This window comes from Saccopteryx bilineata, chromosome X (genome assembly GCF_036850765.1).
Source record: "Saccopteryx bilineata isolate mSacBil1 chromosome X, mSacBil1_pri_phased_curated, whole genome shotgun sequence".
NCBI classification, from domain to species: Eukaryota; Metazoa; Chordata; class Mammalia; order Chiroptera; family Emballonuridae; genus Saccopteryx; species Saccopteryx bilineata.
In genome coordinates, this window is record NC_089502.1 from 99,956,140 (window position 1) to 99,974,120 (window position 17,981).

The 17,981-nt window shown below is 51.1% G+C and overlaps 1 protein-coding gene across 1 annotated transcript; it reads right to left on the bottom strand.

The window, feature by feature from the left end:
• Nucleotides 1-669: 669 nt before the first annotated feature.
• GPKOW (G-patch domain and KOW motifs) lies at nucleotides 670-16,840 on the bottom strand. Its single transcript, XM_066249985.1, has 12 exons — nucleotides 16,713-16,840; nucleotides 10,623-10,831; nucleotides 9,622-9,761; nucleotides 9,400-9,524; nucleotides 5,650-5,759; nucleotides 4,682-4,895; nucleotides 3,364-3,493; nucleotides 2,569-2,695; nucleotides 2,249-2,369; nucleotides 2,088-2,157; nucleotides 1,108-1,193; nucleotides 670-1,013 (listed from the first exon to the last, which is right to left on the bottom strand). Exons 2-12 carry the CDS (start codon nucleotides 10,796-10,798, stop codon nucleotides 879-881), a joined length of 1,434 nt encoding a protein of 477 aa, XP_066106082.1. The 5' UTR covers nucleotides 10,799-10,831; nucleotides 16,713-16,840; the 3' UTR covers nucleotides 670-878.
• Between the last annotated feature and the right edge of the window lie 1,141 nt (nucleotides 16,841-17,981).

Sequence of the window (17,981 nt, forward strand, 5' to 3'; positions counted from 1 at the left end):
TTTGTTCCCGTTTTGTTTTTTTACTTTAAAATAAGATATGTGCAGTGTGCATAGGGATTTGTTCATAGTTTTTTTTTTTATAGTCTGGCCCTCCAACGGTCTGAGGGATGGTGAACAGGCCCCCTGTGTAAAAAGTTTGGGGACCCCTGACGTAGACTTAGAATGCTGAGGTCGCTAGTTCAAAATCCTGGGCTTGCCTGGTCAAGGCACCTACTAGAAGCAATGAGTTGATGCTTCCTGCTCCTCCCCCCTTCTCTCACTAGCTTAAAGAAAATTCAAAACAAAAAATTAACTGGCTCCTCAGGAAAGTAGTGCTAACGCGTCCCATTCGTGGGTAGAGACTTCCCTGCCTCTTGACTCCCATCACTGGCTCAAGATATCCTCTGGGCATCTGCTCTGAAACAAGACTAGAAGCAGAGCCACTACTACGATTCTTGCTCAGGAAACTGTCCAGAGATGTGCTGTTCCAGACTTCCTAGCATCTGCTTAGGGGACAGATTCCATAACTTCTGTGTTCCGAGAGTGAGCTCATGAGCAAATGGATCCTTGCAATCGCCTGGCAGCACAAGCAGGGGGTGAGGCTGACAAATGACAAGGTTCCCACCTCAGCGTGGCTCCTACCTCCACACACAGCTCAGCACACCATTTATGAGCCTTCATTTTACTAAGTATTTGAAATGGTTTTTATTTCATCTATGCTGGTAAATACTAGATTTGTTTCCAGCTTGCCTTCTGCTCTATTCATTTTGTGCCCTGGCCCTGTCCCAGGTTGGCACTGCAAGTGCCGGACAGAACAATCACCTCCCCCCTTCACAAAGGTGGCCTTTTCACACTGCACAGAACTGGTAACTGCCTGGGGAACAGAACGGGTCCACGGGTCAGTCTTCGTCGGAGTCACTGGGGCCCGTGTACTCGCAGACAGCATCGTAGTGAAGCTCCACCAGCCGATCCTCTCTCCGCAGCTGAACTACAGCCTGGCTCTGCTCTCTGTCCCAGTCCAGCAGATGGCCTACCTAGAATAGGGACAGTTGGAGTCAGCTAGCTCAAGCCAGACCCCGAGACATTCCTTGCATGCTTCCATCCTGAATTCCCAGGTCTAGAACTCACCCTTCCAGCCTGTGGCCCCAGTACCACCATCACGCGGTTGCCCTGGCCCCTGGGGATGAGCGTCTCCAGCATGTCTTCCCTGACTCCTGCAGAGGAGAGAGGAGTGGGGTCTGCAGCCGAGGTTCAGCTCAACCAGGGTCCTGTTAGAAAGGCCTTTCCTGTGTTCCCTGGAGCTACTGTGTACCCTGTTGACAGGAGTCTTTTTTTTTTTTTTTTGTATTTTTCTGAAGCTGGAAACGGGGAGAGACAGTCAGACAGACTCCCGCATGCGCCCGACTGGGATCCACCCGGCACGCCCACCAGGGGCTACGGTCTGCCCACCAGGGGGCGATGCTCTGCCCCTCCGGGGCGTCGCTCTGCCACGACCAGAGCCACTCTAGCGCCTGGGCCAGAGGCCAAGGAGCCATCCCCAGCGCCCGGGCCATCTTTCCTCCAATGGAGCCTTGGCTGCGGGAGGGGAAGAGAGAGACAGAGAGGAAGGGGGGGGGTGGAGAAGCAAATGGGCGCTTTTCCTATGTGCCCTGGCTGGGAATCGAACCCGGGTCCCCCGCACGCCAGGCCGATGCTCTACCGTTGAGCCAACCGGACAGGGCCTTGACAGGAGTCTTACCACACCCATTTCACAAATGAGGAATCCTAAGAAGCCGTTCCTAGAAATAGCTGTACTAAAGGGAGCATTTACATACAACGATAATGGTTGGTGGGGATAACAGACACTGCTTATCGTGTTCCTGTGGTAAGCCCGGCCCTGCACGGGGAACTCATGCAGACCTCTATCGGGCTCCGGCCACGATAGGGAGAAACAAGTCATTTCCGTGCCAATTTTGCCTAAGTGGAAAGTGAGGCCCAGATAAGTATCTAATGTTGTATTAGAGGATGCTGGGCCTTGCGAAAAACCTTAACTCTGACCAACCTCCCAGTCTGCCTTCTTGATCAGCCTCCTGGATGGTAATGATCCCGTGGCCATCCTTCAGACTCACCTTCCAGGACCTGGCCTTCATCTGTTCGACACACACAAGTATCTGGGCTGACGACATCTTCGATGGTCATCTGGGGAGAGGGTCAGGGGACGTGCAAATGCTAGAGTAAAGGAGGTCCAGCCTCTGGGGGAGGCAGGGGACCTAGACAACGGGCTTCCCACCTTGGTATTGTAGTACTGCCCGCCCTTGTGCAATCTGTCCACAAAGCGCACACGCAGGTCCCTGTGCAGCCAGTGCTGACTCCTGGAGGCTTTCTTACTCTTGGACGCAGGCCCGTCTTCTCTGTGGAGATGGGGCAGACAGCAGGTTTAGTCAGACGTGCGTTCCAGTCGTCCCACCTTGGCCGATGCTATAAAACCCACCCGTACTACCGTTTCTAGTTCCTTCTATGCACCTGCCTTGCCCTGGAAGCCTTCTCTGACTGCTGTAGCTTCCCCAAACACCTATCTTTTTTTACCATCCCAGATTCCCAGGGCTCCACCTGTCAGGAAGTTGTTTCCGCTTCCTCTCATCCACTCCCTGCTGGGTAGAGAGGTCCTGATCCCGGAAGACCTTCCATGACGAGGCTGTTTCATTCCGTTGCCCTGGAGAAGTTTTGCTCACCTGGCCTGTTTAAGGGGGTATGGGGAGAACCAGGCAAGCTTCAGTGACTCACTCTCTTTCCTTCCAGGCCATACCCCAGCCTCAGGCTACCTCTCAGCCGCCAAAGTGTCCTCTTTTACCACCATGCCTTTGCCTGGACTACTAGAATGCTCTCCCCTTCCTCTCACCTGTCTCGGCCTTCTTCAGGAAGCCTTTCTCAGCAATCGCAGCCTGTGCTGACAGTGCCTACCTGAGTCAACTGCCTAATGTGGGCTAGGAGTCATGGCGAGTTCTGTGGCACCTGTCTCCCATCTGCCACACTAGCCCGTTCCATTGACATGCCTACGTGCCTTCCTCCCCGCCAGGCCTTAGTCCTAGCTGCTCTCACTCTCTAGCAAACCAGAGGTTCATCGCCCAACTAGACAAAGACCTCCCAAGGGCAGAAACTGGATTCCACACCTGATTCCTCTCTTTCAGAGAGGCTAACGACTTAGGGTTACTAGATCAACCCTTCTTCAAGCAGACTGAATAAATCACTATTTCCATTTTCACCTCCTGACTTCTGACCAGGCACACCTTCCAGGAAGGCCACTGTCCCTCCTCCCTGGGGGTCTAACGCCCCCTGCCTAAGACAGGCCCTACTACCCCCAGGAACACTTCTCCACTCCCCCAGCGAGGCAAGAGGATCACTCACTGAGACTCGAGTTCTTGTCAAATTCCTGCTGGGAGACAGGCCGTAGACAGTACTCACTGACAGTCACCATGCGGTTTTTCGTGGCCAAACGAACCATGGCCCGAACGTTGTCAGGATCGAGGCCTTCTACCTAAAGCGTTGGGAGGAAGAAGTTAGGCAGACACTGAGCAGACTTGGCCCACATTTCTAGGACCAAGCTGCCCACCCTTACCTCTAATCCAGTGGTTCTCAACCTTTCTAATGCTGTGACCCCGCAATACAGTTCCTCATGTTGCGGTGACCCCAAACCAAAAAATAATTTTGGTGGCTACTTCATAACTGTAATTTTGCTACAGTTATGATTCGGAATGTAAATACCTGATATGCATTATGTATTTTCTGATGGCTTTAGGCGACCCCACCGGGATCGCGACCCACAGGTTGAGAACCGCTGCTCTAATCGGTCTGACCCCTATGTTTTCCCCAGCAGACTGTGACCTCCAAGAGTGGGGACCAGGCTTGGTCCCTGTGTCTCCCCCATCAGACAGTGGGACTGGACATATTTTAAGCATTTAATCCTCAGGGACTTGTAGCATACAGTATTTTCTTCCCTTTAGTTAGAAACTGAGGCTCAGAAAAGCCCAGCAAGTGGTCCTGAGTGACTAAATGAGGCAATGAGCTGGACAGGCCTAAAGGACAAGGACTTCCAGCCTTTCTATCCCAAACCCAATTATTTTTCTTTTTTAAAAAAATTTATTTAAAAATTTTTTTATTTATTTTTATTTAGATAATTAAATTTAATAGGGTGACATTGGTCAACTAGAACAGTAGTCCCCGACCTTTTTTGGGCCACGGACTGGTTTAATGTCAGAAAATATTTTCACGGACCGGCCTTTAGGGTGGGACGGATAAATGCACAAAATTATGCGACCGGCGTAAAAACTGTGGTATTTTTAAATATAATTGTCGAACTTAGGAGACAAGCGTCAAGAGTGAGTCTTAGATGGATGTAACAGAGGAAATCTGGTCATTTTTAAAAAATAAAACATTGTTCAGACTTAAATATAAATAAAACGGAAATAATGTAAGTTATTTATTCTTTCTCTGCGGACCGGGACCGGTCTGTGGTCCGGGGGTTGAGGAGCACTGAACTAGAGCACAAAGATTTAGCGAAAACATCTCCACATCATTTGGACAGTCGATTTTTCTGTATACCTGTCACCCAAAGTCAAATCATCCTCCGTCACCTTCTGTTTGTTTCTCTTTATGCCCCCCCCAACCTTCATGTCAGTCTTTCCTGCTGTCTGTCTTGGACTCCAGGCACATTTTGGCTCCTTACCTTCCCATAGAGGCCTCGGTAAGGGCCAGAAAGAATCACCACAGCTCCTCCAGGTGCCAGTCCTTGAGGCTGGTCTTCCTTACTCTTCTCTTGCTCCCCACCTGGCCGCAGCAGGCGGTGGGGGCCGCTGGGGGCCAGGGCTTGGACCTCCGTCAGGTTGGCACCCAGCCCTAACCCTTTAGGCCTCAGTGAGTTGACACGGGGCTTCACCACTCTGTAGGGAGCATAGGATATGGACGTGTTGGGGGATGTAATGGTGTTCGATGCCCCCCAACCCCTATATAAATCTCATGTTTTCAATGTGTTCAAGAATATATCACCCCCCATAAAAAGAATATACTTCCCCATGTCATATTAGGACTGCTTTTGACCTGTAGAGATGGAAATTTCATTTGGTTCAACCTAATAACATGCTACATATGCCATCCAATACATAGGATCTATAGTACAATCAAATACACTAATATTTCTACAGGGGAACTCATATAAAATATCCACACCAAGCAGGAGAAACACACTATAAAACAGTCAGTTCAGGTCACATTTGGCTGCCAAAGGGTTTATGAAAAAAGTATGGTTTGGTTTTCAGAATTCTTTGTGGAGTTTAGAACTGTAGAAAAGGGACTGTCAGTCTGTGTGATTATAGCAAACGTCTAGTCCATACTTATTGGGGCCACGGCCTACTACGAGTGCTTTAAATGTGTAATTTCACTTAACTCTCACAACAGACCTAGGAAGTCTGTTATTCCCATTTTTTCAGATATGGAAGCTGATGCCTAGGGAGGCAATCATTCCATAAATAGGATCCCATGATGGGGTTTCAAAGGGCAAACAGGACTTTGAAACAGTAGTGGAAGACTACTGAAGTGGTTAGGGTGGTAATGTGCCCCTCCTGTGGGTGGGCGGTAACCACAGGGGCTTGTTCACTGCCCTGTCTGTTGTCCCCATGGCCATACCCCAGAACTCACTGACTGAAGGTGCGGCCAATGCCCTGGCCAGGTTTCCAGCCCATGCCCCGCAACATGGCCAGCCCATAGGCCTCCACAGGGACTGCCTCGTAATCAGCATCCTCGGGCACCTATGGGTGCAGGTGGAAGAAGGACAGTCAGACGTTGCTTACAGTAGGGCCTCTGAACTGCACTTGCTGTCACCTACTGGGTGACCCTCAGTGCTTTCCAGTCAGCTCAAGGGAAACTTCTGCTTTCCTTTTTCCATCCTTCACTTTACTTTACTCCTTCAGCAAATATTTATAAACCATCTATTCAGTGCCAGGTACTGTTCTAGGTGCTGGGGATAAAGCAATAAGCAGAACAGACAAAAACTCCTGCCCTTGGGGAGCTTACTTCCAGTGTAGGACACAGAATAAACACATAAAACACGGTATGTAAGGTGGTGACAAGTTATATGAACTAAAATAAAACAGGTTAACCCTTTGAGTAGTGAGTTTTTTGTTAACGCTTTGAATGAGGACGTACATGAATGTTCATACTCCTCAAAGGCTTAAGGAGATGAGAAAGATGAAGAAGGGAGTGTCACTGAGTTGATATATATATTTCAAGATTTTATTTATTTATTTATTTATTTATTTACAGGGACAGAGAGAGAGTCAGAGAGAGGGATATATAGGGACAGACAGACAGGAATGAAGAGAGATGAGAAGCATCAATCATCAGTTTTTTGGTTTTTTTTCATTTTTCTGAAGCTGGAAACAGGGAGAGACAGTCAGACAGACTCCCGCATGCGCCCGACCGGGATCCACCCGGCACGCCCACCATGGGCGACGCTCTGCCCATCCTGGGCGTCGCCATGTTGCGACCAGAGCCACTCTAGCGCCTGGGGCAGAGGCCAAGGAGCCATCCCCAGCGCCCGGGCCATCTTTGCTCCAGTGGAGCCTTGGCTGCGGGAGGGGACGAGAGAGACAGAGAGGAAAGCGCGGCGGAGGGGTGGAGAAGCAAATGGGCGCTTCTCCTGTGTGCCCCGGCCGGGAATCGAACCCGGGTCCTCCGCACGCTAGGCCGACGCTCTACCACTGAGCCAACCGGCCAGGGCAATCATCAGTTTTTTATTGGGACTCCTTAGTTGTTTATTGATTGCTTTCTCATATGTGCCTTGACCACGGATGGGCCTTCAGCAGACCGAGTGACCCCTTGCTCGAGCCAGCGACCTTGGGTCCAAGCTGGTGAGCTTTTTTTTTCTCAAGCCAGATGAGCCCGCACTCAAGCTGGTGACCTCAGGGTCTTGAACCTGGGTCCTTCCTCATACCAGTCCAACGCTCTAACCACTGCGCCACCACCTGGTCAGGCAAGATTTTACTTATTAATTTTAGAGAGAGGAAAGAGAAAGAGAGAGAGAAAGGAGAAAGGCATGGGGGGAGGAGCGGGATGCATCAACTCATAGTTGCTTCTCGTATGTGCCTTGATCGGGCAGGCCTGAGGTCTCCAACCAGTGAACTCAGCGCTCCAGGTCGATGCTCCATCCACTGTGCCATCACAAGCCAGGCAGTCACTGAGTTGATATTTTGAGAAAACATCACAAGAAGATTACAGGAAGCCATGAGGATAAGGGAAGGAAAAGTGTTTCAAGCAGAGAGGACAGTTAAGAGCACAGGCCCTGAAGCAGAATAAGACCTGGTATGTGTGAAAAGCATCATGAAAGTCAACCAAACTGAAACATACATGTGAAGGCAGAGGAGTGGTAAGAAATGAATTAGCTGGCCCTGGCCAGTTGGCTCAGTGGTAGAGCGTCGGCCTGGCGTGCAGGGGTCCTGGGTTTGATTCCCGGCCAGGGCACACAGGAGAAGCACCCATCTGCTTCTCCACCCCTCCCCCTCTCCTTCCTCTCTGTCTCTCTCTTCCCCTCCCACAGCCGAGTCTCCATTTGAGCAAGGATGGCCCGGGCGCTGGGGATGGCTCCTTGGCCTCTGCCCCAGGCGTTAGAGTGGCTCTGGTCGCGGCAGAGCATCGCCCTCTGGTGGGCAGAGCGTCGCCCCTGGTGGGCATGCTGGGTGGATCCCGCTCAGGCGCATGCGGGAGTCTGTCTGACTGTCTCTCCTCGTTTCCAGCTTCAGAAAAATACAAAAAAAAAAAAATTAATTAGGAGAGCTGGGCGGGATTCACAAGACGGTAGCAGCCACAAGGGGGACTAGTGAATAAGTAATTGTAATAGTTCAGATGGGAAATGCTAGTGGTTCAGACCAGCATGCTGGTAATGGTGATGGGGAAAAGTGGTCAGATGCTATACAGATGTGTTTTGAAAAGGGAGCTAGGATTCTGCTGACAGATTATATTTGGGGTATGAAATAATACGGGGAGTGGAAGGTGAAGATCAGGTTTTTAGTCTGAGTGAGAGAAAGAATGGATGGAACTGTGATCAGCTGAGATGTGGAAGGCAACAAGAGGGAAAATGAGGCTAAAGCTAGAAGAGGACGCAAAGTGAGGTGAAAACCTTTTTCCTTTTTTATTTTTATTTTTTTTATTTTTTATTTTTTTTGTATTTTTCTGAAGCTGGAAATGGGGAGAGACAGTCAGACAGACTCCCACATGCGCCCGACCGGGATCCACCCGGCACGCCCACCAGGGGGCGACGCTCTGCCCACCAGGGGGCAATGCTCTGCCCCTCCGGGGCGTTGCTCTGTTGCAACCAGAGCCACTTTAGTGCCTGGGGCAGAAGCCAAGGAGCCATCCCCAGCGCCCAGGCCATCTTTGCTCCAATGGAGCCTTGGCTGCGGGAGGGGAAGAGAGAGACAGAGAGGAAGGAGAGGGGGAGGGGTGGAGAAGCAGATGGGCGCTTCTCCTGTGTGCCCTGGCTGGGAATCGAACCCGGGACTTCTGCACGCCAGGCCGACGCTCTACCACTGAGCCAACCGGCCAGGGCCTTCCTTTTTTAAAATGAAAGAAATCAGAGGATGTCTGAAAGCTTATTAAGAACTATTCTGTCAAAAGAAATGGTGGTCTGGGGCTGAAGGAAAACTAGGCTCCAAAGAAGCACTACAAAAAAAAAAAAATGTGAATGAAGAGGTTAAAAGTGGATCCATGGGTATGAGACAGACTTGGTCACTTCTGTAGACACAACCCTCACCTCTCATGTTCTCACCTCCCATCATCACTCCCTCAATTCTTTATACTCACTCCAGACACACCATAAGTTGCCGCCCTGTCAAACATATACCACATGAATTTTCTCCCACCATGCCACTGTCTGGGTTGTTGTTGCCATTAGGAGCACTCACCCTGCTCTTCCCTTTCTCACTAAACCCTACTTGTCCTTCCAGGTTTCACTTTTACCACTCTGGTCTCAGCCTCCATCATCTCTAGCCTGGACTACTAGTCTTGCTTTTCATGTTTGCTTACTAGTCTATTCTGCTCACAGGTATCAGAGAAATCCTGTCAAATCCTAAGTCTTGTCCCTTCTCTGCTCAGAGCCCTGTCATGGTTCTCATCTCATTTAGAATAAAGTCCAAAGTCCTTACCATGGCCCAAAAGGCCCTGCCTGGTTTAGCTCCCACTTCTGACTTCATCTACTACCCCTCCTCTTCGCTCATTCCACTCCAGTTACATCTGTCTCCTTGGTGTTCCTCAAATACTCCAAAGTATGGAAGGAGGATGGGATAGGCAGCAGGCCTCTAGTACACACAGAGACTTTCCCTGCTCTGGGCAGGGAGGCAAGCCTGGCAGAAAGGGAAGAGACTAGGGCAGAGGAGGGAGGAGGGGCTAGCTCACTGTCTCAGCCAGGGGCTCGCTGTCTGCCTCTTCCTCGTTGGGGATGCATCTTTTCTGGACCATGGGGATAGCGAGCGTGGGGTCGACACCCGCATTTTCTCTCTCCTCCACAGACTTCTTGGATTCTAAGGAAGAATGGGAGGGAGCAATGAGGTCCCACCATATCCTTCCACTTTTCTCCTGTTCTTCCTTCACTATGGCAAGGAAAAGGGGATCACTCACCCTCAATGAGCTCCTTTACAGCCTGGGACAGCACCCCATCCACCACGGATGGGCCAGGGGCCTGGGCTGGTGGCTGCTTTCGAGGGCCTTTCTGGATCAAAGGGATAACAAGTTCCTTGGGGGCTTCTGAGGGATACACACTGATGTGGACACAGAGAGATGAAGTCAGGTCAGTGGGTGTTGAGCCACACGCCTTCATTCAGAGAAAACATAAGAGCCAAACTCATCCCCAGCCCCGTGGACCATACCCTCTGTTTTGTCTGGTTCCCAAGTTATGTCTCTGATGGTGCCTTCTTTGGAGTATCTCCAGCCCCAACTCTTAATTGTACCTTTGAGGAATCAGTCCTCAGTCCATGGCTTCCACAACGACCCACCAATCACTACCTTGAGTCTAAACTCTCTCCCCAGATCTAGGCTCCACACCAGCTTCCTGATGGTTGATTCTCTTCTGGAACTCCCTCCCTCAGGCCCTCTCCTTTCTGAATTAAGCTGATGATGTCCTCCCCCATCTTCAACCTGCTGCTCCGTCCCGTTTCCCACATCGAAGAAACCCCACCGCTTCAATTGAGAAACTAGGGTCCTGTCATTTCCCCCCTCCTTTCCTTCTCTCAGAACGCACTAGAGCATTATCCCGAAGCACAGAGGTTGCCAGTACGACCCCCGGTCAGGGCACATAGGAATAGATTGCTTTTCCTTCTCGGTCTCTCTCCCCTCCTCTCTCTAAAATCAATAAAATAAACATTTAAGAATGCACACACCTCAGGGACACCAAATCCTAAAGACACTCCCTCTCAAGCTGTATTCTCTCTAGACAATTCCAATGATCATCAGGCTCAATTTCTCCAGCTGTCCTACAACTTCCCCCTCTCGCCTCCATGAATTTCCACATACGGTACTCAGGATTTCCAGGCCACTGCCACCAAGACAATCAACTCAGATTGCACCCTCCCTCTTGTGCCCACCGCACGCATTTTCAAGGGATGAAAGACCCAGCGCTTCACCTCTGCAACTTCCTCCCTTCCACAGTCTTCAAGAAATCTTTCTCTTCTGGAGCCGCATCCAGGTCGTCTCCCCGGTCTGCCAGCCGTCTTCGGGCGGCCGTACGACTGAAACTGAACGAAACTGGAGCAGTGGAGGGTCCTGCCGGCCGCAAAACACTCTCTTCACGATCCGCCATCTTTCCCCTCTTCCCAGGCTGGTGCGCTGCTTGCTGGGAAATTTAGTTTGGGCTCAGCTTGCGGGGGCTGAGGAAGGAACTTTAAAACTACATTTCCAATAAAATACTGCGGCATCGCCAGGCGAGGGCGAATTAGGGCGTGGGAAGTAATTGTCACCCTCCTACTTCTTACAGAGCATAGCGCCAAGAATACTGGGAAATGTAGTTCTTCAGAGAGGTAGGCGTGGTAGAAGGTAGACTCAGTCTTTCAAGAAATTTACTACTTCGTGTAGGCATTTGACCAGTATTTATTGATCGTCTAGTGTGCACGTTACTGTGCCCTACTGGTGTGCGAAGATAAATAATTTTTAAAAAGTGGCAGCCTGGGCCCTGGCCGGTTGGCTCGGTGGTAGAGCGTCGGCCTGGCGTGCGGAAGTCCCGGGTTCGATTCCCGGGCAGGGCACACAGGAGAGGCGCCCATCTGCTTCTCCACCCCTCCCCCTCTCCTTCCTCTCTGTCTCTCTCTTCCCCTCCCATAGCCGAGGCTCCATTGGACCGGGCGCTGGGGATGGCTCATTGTCCTCTGCCCCAGGCGCTAGAGTGGCTCTGGTCGTGACAGAGCGACGCCTGGGATGGGCAGAGCATCGCCGCCGGGGATGGGCAGAGCATCGCCCCCTGGTGGGCGCGCCGGGTGGATCCTGGTCGGGCGCATGCGGGAGTCTGTCTGACTGTCTCTCCATTTCCAGCTTCAGAAAAAAAAAAAAAAAGTGGCAGCCTGGGCCTGACCTGTGGTGGCGCAGTGGATAAAGCGTCGACCTGGAATGCTGAGGTCGCCGGTTCAAAACCCTGGGCTTGCCTGACCAAGGTACATATGGGAATTGATGCTTCCTGCTCCTCCCCCTGTTCTCTCTCTATCTCTTCCACTCTCTCTCTAATAAAAATGAATAGATAAAATCTAAAAAAGTAAGTAAATAAAAAGTGGCAGCCTGACCTGCGGTGGCACAGTGGATAAAGCATGGACCTGGAATGATGAGGTCGCCAGTTCCAAACCCCAGGCTTGCCTGATCAGGGCACGTGCAGAGAAGCAATTACGAGTTGATGCTTCCCGCTGCTTCCCTTCGTCTTTTTCTCTCTTGCCTCTCTTTAAAATCCATAAATAAAATCTTTTTAAAATGTTGATTGTATTGTTGTTGTTTTTTTTGTATTTTTCTGAAGCTGGAAACGGGGAGAGACAGTCAGACAGACTCCCGCATGCGCCCGACCGGGATCCACCCGGCACGCCCACCAGGGGTGACGCTCTGCCACCAGGGGGCGATGCTCTGCCCCTCCGGGGCGTCGCTCTGCCGCGACCAGAGCCACACTAGCGCCTGGGGCAGAGGCCAAGGAGCCATCCCCAGCGCCCGCCCGGGCCATCTTTGCTCCAATGGAGCCTTGGCTGTGGGAGGGGAAGAGAGAGACAGAGAGGAAGGAGGGGGAGGGGTGGAGAAGCAAATGGGCGCTTCTCCTGTGTGCCCTGGTCGGGAATCGAACCCGGGTCCCCCGCACGCCAGGCCGACGCTCTACCGCTGAGCCAACGGGCCAGGGCCTGTATTGATTTTTAGAGAGAGAGAGGAAGGGGGTAGAAAGAGAGAGAGACAGGAACATCAATCCGTTCCTGTACGTGCCCTGACCTGAGATAGAACCAGCAACCTCAGTGCTCCTCTAAACCAACCAAGCTATCCAGCCAGGGCAATAAATAAAATCTTAAACTGGCCTGTGGTGGTGCAGTGGATAAAGCCTCAACCGAGAAAGCTGAGGTCGCCAGTTCCAAGCCCCAGGCTTACCCAGTCAAGGAACATACAAGAAGCAACTGCTTCTTGCTCCTCCCCTTGCTTTCTCTCTCTTCCTCTCTAAAATTATAAATAAAATAAATAATTAAAATAAAATAAAGTCTTTTAAAAATATTTTTAGAAATCAACAAATGCCAGTTGTGTACAATAATACAATAATAAATAGATGTGTAAAAAATAAAGACACATAAGCCCTAGTCGGTTGGTTCGGCGGTAGAGTGTTGGCCCAGTGTGTGGAATTCCAGGGTTCAATTCCTGGCCAGGGCACACAGGAGAGGCGCCCATCTGCTTCTCCACCCCTCCCCCTCTCCTTCCTCTCTGTCTCTCTCTTCCCCTCCCACAGCCAAGGCTCCATTAGAGCAAAGATGACCCGGGCGCTGAGGATGGCTCCATGGCCTCTGCCTCAGGTGCTGGAATGGCTCTGGATGCAACAGAGCAACGGCCCAGATGGGCAGAGCATCGCCCCCTGGTGGGCATGCCGGGTGGACCCTGGTCGGGCACATGCGGAAGTCTGAATCTCTGCCTCCCAGCTTCTCACCTCAGAAAAATACAAAAAGAATAATAAAGACACATAAATATGCCTACCGATGCCAGATTTAATACTCAACAAGCTCTAGGTTCAAATATTAATAAAACAGACTTCCTCTGTAGTAAGATGACCGATCGTCCTCCTTTAGGGAGGACAGTCCTTTTGTAAATTCTGTCCTCCCTCGAAATGTCCTTTTTTTGTTGTTGTTATCCCTGACAGTTTATTTTTAAAAACAACACCCCAGTCATCATGTTCTCTTCCTTGTCCATCATTTTTCTTAATAGAAGTTACAAAACTTTGGGTGGATAGATTATCTTTGCAAACGGACACACTGGCCGAGAACTCATGGAACATGTCCTTTTTTTTTTTTTTTCCGAAGCTGGAAACGGGGAGGCAATCAAACAGACTCCCGCATGAGCCTGACCGGGATCCACCCGGCGTGTCCACCAGGGGGCGATGTTCTGCCCATATTGGGGCGTCGCTCTGCCGCAATCAGAGCCATTCTAGCGCCTGAGGCAGAGGCCACAGAGCCATCCTCAGCGCCCAGGCAAACCTTGCTTCAGTGAAGCCTTGGCTGCGGGAGGGGAAGAGAGAGAGAGAGAGAGGAAGGAGAGGGGGAGGGGTGGAGAAGCAGATGGGCGCTTCTCCTGTGTGCCCTGTTTGGGAATCGAACCAGGGACTCCTGCACGCCAGGCTGACGCTCTACCACTGAGCCAACCGGCCAGGGGGGGCCTCCTTTTTGATATTGGAAGACTAATCTGTAAATGTCTATATTTGATCGATGCAGAGTCTATCCATTGTGTGTGATGTGACATATTTGTATTTGACATGGATCAGTACAGTGTGGAGAGAAACGATTATGGGATGCATACGCTCCCTATGGGGGACCTTGAGAGAGCGCGCAATATACCGAGCATGCAAATGGCTTTGTGTACTTCTTACTGAAACACAACATGGCACATACGACATTGTAGACTCACGATTATTTCTTTCTCAGTGAATATTCAATCATAGACAGGTAAGCACAATTCACATTTTATTAATTCATTATCTATTTAATAATTTCTAAATACATATAATTTTTTTGTGTGTATTTTTCTGAAGCTGGAAATGGGGAGAGACAGTCAGACAGACTCCCGCATGCGCCCGACCGGGATCCACCCGGCACGCCCACCAGGGGCGACGCTCTGCCCACCAGGGGGCGATGCTCTGCCCCTCTGGGGCGTCGCTCTGTCGCGACCAGAGCCACTCTAGCGCCTGGGGCAGAGGCCAAGGAGCCATCCCCAGCGCCCGGGCCATCTTTGCTCCAAAGGAGCCTTGGCTGCAGGAGGGGAAGAGAGAGACAGAGAGGAAGGAGGGGGGGTGGAGAAGCAGATGGGCACTTCTCCTGTGTGCCCTGGCCGGGAATCGAACCTGGGTCCCCCACACGCCAGGCCGACGCTCTACCGCTGAGCCAACCGGCCAGGGCCTAAATACATATAATTTTATTTACAAGTATTTTCCTGAAATTTGAGTTTTAAAGTGGAACTCTAACCTCAAACCATGTCTATTAATAACGCATTTTGATTAAATAGTTGCATAAAACAGATGTTTTTTAATTAGAAAATGAAAAATACACCCAAATATTACTCCAAATTAGTGGTTTTGTTTGATATTTAGTTTTGTTAATTTAGCTTCCGGAAAATTTGCCTACCATGATGTAAACTTTTCAGTTCCTAATGTGCTTGCATCATTCCTGTAGCTCTATATTTTATTTTTAATTTTAAATTTCATTTAAGGTATGGAAAGTCAAACAAGAGAAAATGCCATTTCAACAATAAACTGAAAAGGAATTTCCATTCCTCATATCAAAGAAAGGTACCATTGTTTTCTGCAATATCTGCAGCAGAAAATTTTGTATTGCATTTGGGGGTAAAGCAGTGATAAACACTTGACCACCAACAAACATAAGCAATCATTAGATGCTTCCAGTTATAAAGTAACAAGTTTTTTTAAAACTTCAAATTATTCTAAAGATGAAAAACAGTTGGCTGCAATGGAGGGAACATTTGCATTTCTTTTCTTTTTCTTTTCTTTTTTTTTAGAGAGAGAGAGTCAGAGAGAGGTATAGATAAGGACAGACAGGAATGGAGAGAGTTGAGAAGCATCAATCATCAGTTTTTCATTGCGACACCTTAGTTGTTCATTGATTGCTTTCTCATATATGCCTTGACTGTGGGCCTTCAGCAGACCGAGTAACCCCTTCCTCAAGCCAGCGACCTTGGGTCTAAGCTGGTGAGCTTTTCTTGCTCAAGCCAGATGAGCCCGCACTCAAGCTGGCGACCTCGGGGTCTCGAACCTGGGTCCTCTGCATCCCAGTCCGATGCTCTATCCACTGCGCCACTGCCTGGTCAGGTTCTTACAATTATTATTAAGAATTAATAGGCATGTAAGCATAATTACAATATAAAATATTACAAATGTTTTTATTATGCATTTATCATATTATAGTGTATTATTGTTGCAATGAATAAAATGTTTCTTTTATTTACGATATTGTTTTCTTCAATTTATTTTTGTCCTCTTTTTCACTGTAAAAACGTTGGTCACCTTCCTTATCGTTAGGTTTGTAGTCCAGTGGGGAACAATTACACGCAGTCCCTGGAGCACAGGCCCAATGTGGCGCCCGCCCTGCCCTGTGTACCAGCGCCGCCACGTCGGCCTTAGCTAGGTCCACTAGGGGGCGCGCGTGCAGCAGCGTCAGGAGCTACCAAGCTCTGGGACTAGCCCTCGGGAAGCGCGGTGGCCTGCGGGGGAGGGGAGGGGAAAGAACAGGTAGGGGCAGACCCTGAGCCTGGGCGGACCCCAACACTTCAGGACCTCAGAAGACCTACAATGCCCCTCAGGCTCCCCGGAAACCCCCCTCCTACACTCCCTGTTTAGTTTCGATGGTCGCCAACTGTCCCTACCATCTCCCGCGAGCCCGAGTCACCACGGGTACGCGCGTGGAACTTCGCCGGCCTCCACAATAGCCCTAGAGCCAGCTGTTTGACCGCAGTATTCCTGGATATCGCGAAGACCCTATGACTATCTCTGGAACTCTCGGACTGCTCCTTCGTCACCCCCGATTCCAAACTCTTACCCCCGCAATATCGAGAGGGACCCCGATTTCCCCTGATGTCCCAAGAGAACACAGTCTACCCCTCCCGTGGCTCCGGGACCCCCGACTCACCCTCCAGATACCCCCTAGGCCATCCTCGTGGCCCACACCGTGGGCCCAGATTGTCCCTCCGCTTATCCCCAGAGGCCCTCGCCTGAGACCCCGCAATTCCCCGGCGATCCTGGGCAGAACCGTCCGGCACACCTCCCCGGGGACTCCTGAGAGCCCCGGAGCTGGAGCGCGGCCCCGTGGCCGGCGCGGATGCGGTGCGGATGCGGGTAGGGGCCTCGAGCCCAGCCCGGGTCGCTGGGCCCCCGCCTGCCGCCGCCGCCAGGGCACCACGCTGCCGTGTTTACCACGTCTCCTAAGGGAACGCGAAGGAGCAGACAGGCGGAGCGAGGCGTGGCGGGGACGCGCTCCCAGCCCCCACTCCCGTACCTCCTCTGCTCCCCCTCGGGTCCGTGGTGCCCCCCGCGCGCGGCTCCATGACCCAGAGTCGCCCGGATGGACGCAAAGCCGCCGGGGACGCGTTTTGAGTGCCCGTGCGCGCTCACCTGGCTGCCCGCCCGGGCCTGGAGGCGGTGAGGCCGGCCTGTTCCGAGCCTGGCGCCCCAGTCCGCGCGGTGACCTACCTGGCGGCAGGCAAAGAGGCCTGGCTGTGGGCGCCAGCGCTTGGCCTCGCTCTGCCGTCATTCTGGACCCCAAACCCTGTCAGCATTCTCGGTGACCTGAGCACTGCTCCCTGAACCCCAATCCTTGCCACTGTCCCCAGATTTGCAGCCCTCCTGGCATGGCTCTTAGAGAACCCCCAACCTCCAGGGCCCCTGCCCCTATAATTCATCCCTGAGGCTGTCCTTGGCCACCCTATTCCTTCACAAAAACCCCCAGGGCAAAAACCTCCCAATCTGGGAGAAATTCCCTATCTGCAGACCCTTGAGCACCCATTCAGTTGGCCAGCATCCTGTCCCATTTCTTTTTTTTTTTAAATTAATTTATTTAGGATTAATCTTTTTTTTAAAAAAAAGATTTTTATTTTATTCATTATAGAGAAGAGAGAGAGAGAGAGAGAGAGAGAGAGAGAGAGAAGGAGGGGGGAGGATCAGGAAGCATCGACTCTCATATGTGCCTTGACCAGGCAAGCCCAGGGTTTTGAACCGGCAACCTTAGCGTTTCCAGGTTGACGCTTTATCCACTGCGCCATCACAGGTCAGGCCTGCCCCATTTCTTTCACTTTTAAAAATGTTATTGATTTTAGAAAGAGAGGAAGAGAGAAAGGGCGAGAGAGACAGAAACATCAATCAGTTTCTGTATGTGCTCTGACTGGGAATTCAACAGGCAGATTTGCGTACTGAGACAGTGCTCTAACCACCGGAGATATCCTGCCCCATTTTTTGAAGCATCCAGGCTTCCCAGTGCTTGGCAACCTCCCTTCACCATCCGTGCATTCCAGCCTTTCAATAATGCCAGTCTGCAAGATCATCCCATTCAGGGATCTACAGAGCCTCATCTCCTGTTCCCCAGTCTGTAAGAGCCTCCCTACCCCATACACTAGTTCTGGAAACCCGCAGCCCAGGAATGGAGGCTGCCCTCCCCATCCGCACTGCTTGAAATCTCAAGAGTGGGGTGGAGCAGTGAAGGAGGTCCAGTGTGTCCACCCTCAGACAAGGTCTGGTCAGACATGGGAGAGGCGGGGGGCTGCAAGAGAAA

Bases quoted from the DNA above. Each gene is read 5' to 3' on its own strand.
- GPKOW (XM_066249985.1), bottom strand. From the start codon at position 10,798: ATGGCGGATCGTGAAGAGAGTGTTTTGCGGCCGGCAGGACCCTCCACT. The intron at 9,525-9,621 runs GTGAGTGATCCC...ATTCTTCCTTAG, and splicing joins TGTAAAGGAGCTCATTGAGG to AATCCAAGAAGTCTGTGGAG. The intron at 3,494-4,681 runs GTAAGGAGCCAA...CCAACGCTTTAG, and splicing joins ACCGAGGCCTCTATGGGAAG to GTAGAAGGCCTCGATCCTGA.